General features: G+C 50.4%; 1 protein-coding gene across 1 annotated transcript in view; it reads right to left on the bottom strand.

Moving 5' to 3' along the window:
* Nucleotides 1–8954, bottom strand: part of GSC2 (goosecoid homeobox 2) — an 11810-nt gene that overhangs the window by 978 nt on the left and 1878 nt on the right. Inside the window, exons 2-3 of the mRNA XM_024763851.1 lie at nucleotides 2955–3030; nucleotides 147–415 (exon numbers count right to left, since the gene is read on the bottom strand). Of these exons, the coding sequence (XP_024619619.1) occupies nucleotides 147–415; nucleotides 2955–3030 (345 nt within the window). The remainder of the gene's footprint in view (nucleotides 1–146; nucleotides 416–2954; nucleotides 3031–8954) is intronic.

Raw genomic sequence — 8954 nt, 5'->3', positions numbered from 1 at the left:
CTTCAACGGCTTCGCGCTCTTCCGAGTTCCCCAAATTCCGGAACAGAAACGCGCGCCTCATTTGTCTTGAGCTGGGGGTAGGGGGTTAAAACTTTTTTTTCCGCCCGCCACGCGAGGCCGACTCTTCCAAGGCTGCAGGCACCCACCTCCACGCGCTCTTCGCGCAAGCGAATGCGGCCGGCCAGGCGCTCGCGAGTGCCCACGTCGGGGTACTGGTTTTGCACGAAGAGCGCTTCCAGCGCCTGCAGCTGCTCCTCGCTGAAGTCGCCGTCGCCGCGGGAATATATCCGTCGGGGGGGCGCGCCGTAATCCCCGAGCCGGGCGCCGCGTCCACGCGGGTTAATCCCGCCGCGCGGCCAGGAGCGTGCTAATCCCCGGCGGCGGCGGAGGCGGGCGGGAGCGGTCGCAGGAAGCCCTGCGCCGCGAGTCCATGCCCCCGACTCACAGGGCTGGCAGAGGCGCTTAGGGCCGCCTCCAGTGCCCGCCAGCCCCCGGTCCAACCCTGCGGCGTGGGCAAGGGCCCGAGGACGCCCGGACCACGGCAGACCCTGGGCGCGGGGCCGCCTCCTGGCCCAACTCCTGGGTGCCCTGGTCCTGTAGCCACCGCGACCAGGGCTGGTTCCTTGTCCCCTTCGGGGACCTACCAGGCGGAGGAGCAAGTCTGGAGAACACCCCCCCACACACTGCACAGTCTCCTGGCCCCCAAACTCCTGAGCTCCAACCTCAAATGGGGCCCAATACCCTCGGCAACCCCGCGGTCCCAGCGCACTTCGGCCCAAATTCCCCGGCCCCCTCCACACACATACTTAGGAGCCCGGGTCTCAACCTTGTGGAGGAAACGGGGGTGCGGGCGGGCAGCTATCTCTGCTCATCACCAAACCCGCAGCCGCACTGCCCTGGGCCCCCAATTCTTTGCCTTTTCTCCTGGGCCCCATCGGAGGCCCCACTTATGTGCTCTGGGGAAACTTATCACCTGCTTTCCGGTACTTCCCAGAATCCACCCCAAATCATTACCACCCCCTCCCCACCCTCATCACAGCCATTCTCAGGAGCTGACTCCTGTGTCCACACCCCCACTCCTCAGCTCCGTCCACACCATCCCTCCGGGTCATTCTGCCCAACTTTGTCGGTGACCTGCACTTTGCCAAATTCCAGGAAGACCATTTCGTCCTCATCTAAGCAGTGTCGGACAGCTGGCCAGGACTTCTGCTGAAGGCCTTCTCTGGACCTCTGAAAAGTTACTGTGTGGCTCACAGGACAGAGCAGCAGACGGCCTGGCTTCTGCCCCAGCTGTCACTTCCTGGCTGTGGGATAGGTTCCTTCACCACCACCGCCACCACCCCGCCGTGCCTCAGTTTCCCAATCTATAAACTGGCATAATAATAGTGACCTAACTCTCAGGTGCTTGGAGGGCTCAACCAGTTACTGTGTGCGAGGTTAGAACCCCGCTGGGCAGGGGCCTCCATGAATGGCAGGTACCATTAGGGGGGCAACACACGGTCTCATGCTTCTCCTCCCACCTCACACACCCTTCCTCAAGCTCCCTTGCTGACTCCACTCTGGTGTCAGTGAGGACTCTGGCTTCAAGTGACAGAACCTGCGGACTCAACTGTCATAAGAGTCCTGACACCAGGACTGCCCAGGATCTGTTAATCTGGAAGCTCTGTGAAGGAGCCACCACATCTGTGAGTGGGCCACCTCATGGTCGCAAGACGGCTGCCACTGCCCCAGAGCTCCCATCTCTTCCCACGTGTCCCTTTGGGTGACCCTGGAAACCTCTCCCAGCCAACTTCCCTCGCAGAACCATGTGCTCACCATTAGATCAGAGAGGCACCTGGGTGCCGACTACCCATTGAAGTCAGTTCCTCAAGGATGGGGGCTACAGGGTCAGTGGTCATAAAGGCTGGGCCCTGGTTGTTCCTTTATCCCTCCCCATTTCTGAAGCTTCAGACACCACCTCTGTGCCAAGGACTCCCCAGTTGATACCACCAGCCTGACTTCTCCCTCTGCTCCAGGCTCTCATCTCCCTAAGCATCTGCTCCATGTCCCATTTCAGCCACCAATGAACATCTCCCAGTCACCATGCCTGGGGCAGACTCAAGATCTCAAAATCCATCCCTTGCTTGGTATTCCCCACCTTGATAAATGGGGCGCCTACCCACCTATCCACCTTGGTAGATGCACCATCTCTCCACCTGTCCACCTTGATAAGCGGCCCACTGTGATAAGCGGCCCACCGTGATGCATTTCAAAGATGTCAGCAAATACTTTGACACTCCTCCCTTCAGGAGGTGAAATCTAATCCCCTCTCCCTGAACGTGGGCTGGCTTAGTGACTCGCTTCTAACCACTAGGAGGCAGCAGAAGTGACACTGTGATTTTTGAGGCCAGGTCCTACAGCTGGGTGACACAGTTTCTCTCTCTCATCTTGGGATGCTTGTTCTCCGAGCTCAGCCACCACGCTGTGAGGAGGTGCCTGCAGCCACAAGGAGAGGACAGGCAGAGCAGTTCCCGCCAGCAGCTCCAGCTTAAGGACCAGCCAACAGCCAGTATGGAGCACCGCCAAGGGGTGAGTCAGCCTTCCGGTGGCTTCTGTCCCAGCCACCATCTACTGCAATCGCAGGAGACGGAAAGTGAGAACGGCGAGAGGCAACAATAGGAGGTGACTGTGGTGTACTCAGCACTGAGTGTGAGGTGGCTATCATGGGCTCTACGTAACCAGACGGGTCCTGGTACTGGAATGCAATGCTGCAGATACAAACCCTAAACCATGGGCACTGGCTTTGTGACCAGGCAGCGGGGGGAGTGGGAAGGAACCTGCTGAGACTGACGGTGGGTCTTAGGGAAGGTGAGGAGAAAGTACTGGAAGATGGAGGGAAGGAAACCGTTGTTGTGGAGTGGCAAGAAGTTTAACAACATTGTCACCTGTCATAGAACAGGAAATAGGAAATGTACCTGGTGAGGCAGATGATGTAGCTATGGAGATGCCCAGCAGGGGTGTTGAAGGAGCTGCCTGGCTTCCTCTGGCTCCCTACAGAGGAAGGAGAAAGAGATGTTCAAAACAAAGCAGCCAGAGTTAGATTTACACCTACCGCATGTATCAGCAATTCCATCCCTGGGATTCACCCTGGAGAAATGAAAACTTGTGCTCACGCAAGACGCTGCCCATGAATGTTTAGAGCAGCTCTAATCATTATCGACAAAGCTTGGAAACAACTCAGACTCTCATCAGCTGGTGAATGGATGAACACGCCGGGGTCCGGGGTCCATGCACACCAGGGAGGAGCCCAGAGTGACAGCAACACGTGCAACAACAGGGATGGACCTCACACACATAGTATTTAGTAAACAACTTTCAAAAGGCTACATACTGTATGACTGCATGTATTGGACACTTTGAAAAAGGCAACATTGGAGTGATGGTGATGTAATCAGTGATTGTGGTGGGGGAGCACCCAAGGGAGTGGGGGTGGGTGCTGAGGGGAGGCTGGTTCCACTCTAGCCCAGGGGTTCTGGGGCCCCCTTTAGTGAGGTTGGGGTGCACAGCCTTCTTGGCCAAGGCAGCTCCCACCAGTGATGCTCCAGGGAAGGGGCAGCTGCAAGTCACCAGCTCACACCGCTGGGGCACTTCCTGCAGCCCTGCCACCCTCAGCCCACCCACTCTCACGTTAAGTGCACTGAAGTCAAACTCCCCAGGATTCTGGTTGGGCACATTTTCTGGATGTAAGTGGAAGGCTAGTGGGACAGGCTGCAGCTGCCATGGTCCCAAGGCTGTAACCTGGCGCCATCCCCCTCTTCTTATCAGATATATAATGTACAAATATTTTCTCCGATTCTGTAGGTGGTTTCTCACTTTCTTGATAGTGTCTTTTGAAGCACAAGATGTTAAGATTTTGAATAAGCTGAATTGTTTTCTTTGGTTGCTTAAACTTCTGGTGTCATTTCTAAGAAGACATTGCCAAATCCAAGATCAGGAAGATTAACCCTGATGTTTTACAGTTTTATAAACTATAAGTTTTCTAGTTTTAGCTCTTACATTGATCCATTTTGAGTTAATTTTTGTGTATGATGTTAGGTGAGGATCCAATGTCATTCTTTTGCATTTGGATATCCAGTTGTCCCAGTCCCATCTGTTGAAAAGATTATTCTTTCCCTCCTTGAATTGTTCCCCACCCTCCAGTTGCAAATCAATTGACCATAAATGTGAGGACTTACTCCTGGATTCTGAATTCTGCTCCATCGATCTATACATTTATCCTTACTGTCTTGATTACTGTAGCTTTGCAGTCAGTTTTGAGATTGGGAAGTGTGAGCTCTCTAACTTTGTTCTTTTTTTCAACATTGATTTGGCTATTCTGGTTCCCACAAACTTTCATGTGAATTTTAGGACCAGCTTATCAGTTTATTCGAAGAGACCAGCTGGAATTTTGATAGAGATTACATTGCATCTGTAGATCCATTTGGGGAGCACTGCCATGTTAACAACATTAACTCTTCCAATCCATGAACATAGGATGTCTTCCATTTATTGAGATAATCTATAATTTCTTTCAGTAATGTTTGTAATTTTCAGAGTATACATTTTTTACTTCTTTAATTTATTCTTCAGTATTTTGTTCTTTTTGATGCTATTATAAATGGAATGGTTTTCTTAATTTCATTTTCAGATTGCTCACTGCAAGTGTATAGAAATACAATTGATTTTGTACATTGATCTTGTATCTTGCAACCTGCTGGATTTGTTTATGAATGCTAATAGCTTTTTGTGGATTCTAAAGGTTTTCTATATACAGGGTAATGTCATTTGTGAACAGAGATCTTTACTTTTTCCTTTACAACACTGGTGCCTTCTGCTTCATTTTCCTAAGTTCCCTGGCTAGAACCTCCAATACATCACCGAACAGCAGTGGCGAGAGTGGGCACTCTCATGTTGTTCCTGCTCTTAGAGGGAAAGGATTCAGTCTTCATCATAATGTATCATGTTAGCTGTGGATTTTTTTTACTTACAGATGCCCTTTATCAGGTGGAGGAAGTTCCCTTCTATTTCAAGTTTGTTGAGTGTTTTATCACAAAGAACTGTTGTACAATCCATCTATTTTTTTCAGGAGCTAGACTAATGAAGTAAATCATGGGTTTGCTAGAGACCACCACCTGCATCCTTTAAGTCTTCAGCCATGACATTCAACTCTGCTATTCTTCCTAAGAGAAAGCATTTTTTTCATCTTGGTAGGGGGCAGTTCAGGAGCTCTCACTTACAAAATAGGTCTTACTCTAAAGATTAGAAACCACTGCGGAAGTTCTGCCAAATGTTACATATGTCTATTCCAATTATGCATTCAGAAACTGGAGAATAGCCAGTGGGTAGGTTCGGAGCCCCCCGGCGTCCCCTGTGAGATGAAGTTGGGTCAGTACTCCATTTATCGCCTGCCCTCTCTATATTCCCAATCCAACGGAGAGGCCATGATGGCACATTGGGTCCCAGGGACCAGTGTTAACATGGAGACTGTATCCAATGGCTCTGAGATGGCCTGGGTTTTCCTCTTCTCCAGCATAAAATTACCTGAGGAGAGGGACATACGTACCTTTGCAGAGGATTAGGGGCATCAAGCCTACAAACACTCTCCACAGTGTTGCCGGATCCTTTCTCACGGGAGGAGACTTCAGCAGACGAGGTCTGGGTCTGAGAACTGGCTGGAAATTGAGCAAGGGATCGTGCCACTCCTTTGGGTCTGGTGATTTCAGTCTTTTGCTCTTCTATTATTTTATTTTTTAATGTGGTAAAAAATACATAGCATAGAATTTACCGTTTTAACCATGTTTAAGTGTACATTCACAATGTTGTAAATCATCATCATTATCATCTCAAGAACTTTCCCATCATCCCAAACAGAAACCCTGTACCCATTAAATGCTAGCTCCCCATTTCCTCCTACCCTCAGCCCCTGACAACCAGGGGTTATGGCAGAGTACCATTGCATGTATACATCACATTTTAAAATCCATTCATCCGTCAGTGGACATTTGACTATTGTGCATAGTGCTGCTGTGAACATGGGTGTATAAGTATCTGCTCGAGTCCCTGCTTTCACTTATTTAGGGTAGATACTTAGGAATGGAATTGCTGGATCGCATGATAATTGTATGTTTAACTTTTGAGAAACTGCCAAACTGTTCTCCATAGCAGCAGTACCATCTTACATTCCCACCAGCAAAGCACAAGAATTCCAATCTCTCCACATCGTCACCACCATTTGTTATTTTCCCTTTTTTTAAAAAAAAAATGTGTAGTCATCCTAATGGATGTGAAGTGGTAGCTTATGTTTTTGTTTTGTTTTGGTATTTTGGCAGCACGTGGGATGGTTCCCCAAGCAGGAATCAAACCCGGGCCTCCGCAGTGAAAGTGCTGAATCCTAACCACTAGGCCACCAGGGAACTTCCCGGTAGCTTATGGTTTTGATTTACATTTCCCTAGTGACTAGTTATGTTGAGCATCTTTTCATGTGCCTATTGGCCCTTTGTAGAACATATTTTTTGGGGGGAAATACAATCCAAACTTGCTGATTTCATGTATTAATTTATAGACCTCTATTTGATTTTGCATATACTTTAAGGTTTTCTATGTAAATGACGATATCACATGAACATATTTTCTGCTAGTGTTACTTCTTCATCTACAATCTTTATGGCTTTCATTCCTTTCTTCCTTTCTTTTTTTCGGCACAGCATGGCTTGCAGGATCTTAGTTCCCTGACCAGGGATTGAACGTGGGCCCCGGCAGTGAAAGTGCTGAGTCCTAAGCACTGGACCGCCAGGGAATTTCCAGGCTTTCATTTCTTTTTCTTGTGTTATTGAAATGTCTAGACCTCCAGTAGATCATTGAATAAAAATTGAGACATCAAACATCTTTGCCTTGCTTCCAGTCTTAGAGAGAAACAACTCAGTCTTTAAGCCCTAAGTATGATGATAGATGTAGGTCTTTCATAGATGCAGCAAAGGTTATATTTTTCATAGATGAAGGAAAACCCATCCCCTTGCGTTTCCCAGTTTCTCAAGGCTCATAGCCTGTTCCTCCATCTTCAAAGACGGCAATAGTAGGTCAAGTCTTTCTGACCATTGTATCATTCTGACCTCTTCTCCCCCGCTTCCACTTTTAAGGGCCCTCATGATTACATTGGACCCACCAGAAATAATCTCCTTATCTCAAGATGATAAACTTAATCACAATTGCAAAGTCTCTTTTGCCATGTAAGGTAACATATTCACAGATTCTGGGGCTCAGGATGTAGACATCTTCGAGGGGACCATTATTAGGCCTAGCACAGTTTGATCCCTGGTCGGGGAACTAAGATCCCATATGCCACGCAGCATGGTCAAAACAAACAAACAAACAAAAACTAAAAAAAAAACAACAAAAAAACCCCGTATCTAGTGATTTAGATAAGCCTCAAAACATATTTAAAATGAGTGAGCAGAGTTACACTTCTCTTAATGGTAGAGTCACTTGCTTCGGACTAATCCTCCTATGGATAACAATGATAAACTCTGAACAATATATTTTTTAAAAAACTGAAAACACTGGATATGAACAGGTAGAAACTAGAAGGAGGGTCAACACTTGTACCAACACTTAGGACTTCAACATCTCTTTCTGGGGGCACACAACAGAAGCATAGGGGGACTAACCATCCCCGTTGCACACTGAGAGCCCTGCTTCCTGGGAAACTGATGAACAGGGTGACACGGGTGAGGGGTGGAGTGTTAAGCGACAAGGCATTTGGGTCCTTGGAAACCCCCACGGAAGCACTGGGGCAGACACAGGCTGCTTCAGTTTTCAACTGTCTCGAGGAAGCAGGGACCAGCCTTTTAGTCCCTATGCCGGTTAGTCCTCGTCTGCTGTGTAGGTGGCTCCATCACCCAGGGCAACATTCCAAGGTGGAGGCAGCTGTGCACCATTGGTCACCAACACTCAGAGGCGCAGGATGGGTGAGCTGACCACTGAAGGGGTCCACGACACCATCCGCTGGTCCACACCCACCCACTGGTCCTCCTTGGTGAATGGCCTGCCTTTCCACCTCGCCACCTAGGTAAACAACACCTAGAATTCTGTTCACCTTGGTAAATGCACACCTGTCCACCCAGGTAAGCGGCCCACCCACCCATGTGCCTTCATGACACCCACCTGCCCTCAGAGCTGCCCAGCCTCAAACTGCATGCAGTGCTGGACACTCCTCTACTGCCACCCCCAAATCTCACCAGTTCTGCCACCCCCTCAGTGCCAACGCAGATGCCGGCCACCTGGACCCCCACAATGGCCTTTCTACATACTCCCGGCTACTCTCCTGGCCTGAGACCCTCCCCAAAGTGCCTGCTGTGGTGGCTCAGGTGCGCTCTGCATACAGATCCAATCACGGCACTCCCCTGCTCCAAACGCTCAGGATAAGAGGATCAGCTGCCTTATCTCCATGCTCCCCCAGCCCCTGGACTCTGACACCTCTGTCCACCTGCCCCAGCTGGCCTCTGCCTCCTTCCTCCAGCTGCCCAGACTCTGGGTCAGCTCCGCCACTGCGCCCAGCTCGCAGCCAGCCCGGTGCTCTCAGCCCCATCCTGGGGTTCAGCGTGGCTTCTGCAGAGGGGCCTTCCCTGCGCACCCCACCTGCCCGCCGCCAGGGGTCTCAGGCCCCCTCCCCCTGCACACGCTCCCTCCACAATCCCAGTCGCTCCCGGCTGCCCTCCCTTCTGTTTCCCCGACTAAAGAGCGGACCCAGATGCTTCCAGGACTGGTCAAAGCTGGTCAGTGCCAAGAGACAGGGGCAGATGGGGGGCAGGAACTCCGGGGGGTGAGGAGGGGGCAGAGGAGCATCAGGGGCCAAGGGAATGGATCTGCAGGTAAGTCCTGAGGAACCACGGGCTTTGGACAGTCAGAGGCCGGAGCACAAGGTAGGCCCAGCAAGGTCC

The sequence above is a fragment of the Neophocaena asiaeorientalis genome, unplaced genomic scaffold (genome assembly GCF_003031525.2).
Source record: "Neophocaena asiaeorientalis asiaeorientalis breed wild unplaced genomic scaffold, Neophocaena_asiaeorientalis_V1.1 scaffold110, whole genome shotgun sequence".
In the NCBI taxonomy this organism is placed as follows: Eukaryota; Metazoa; Chordata; class Mammalia; order Artiodactyla; family Phocoenidae; genus Neophocaena; species Neophocaena asiaeorientalis.
This window is presented reverse-complemented; position numbering and strand designations above follow the sequence as displayed.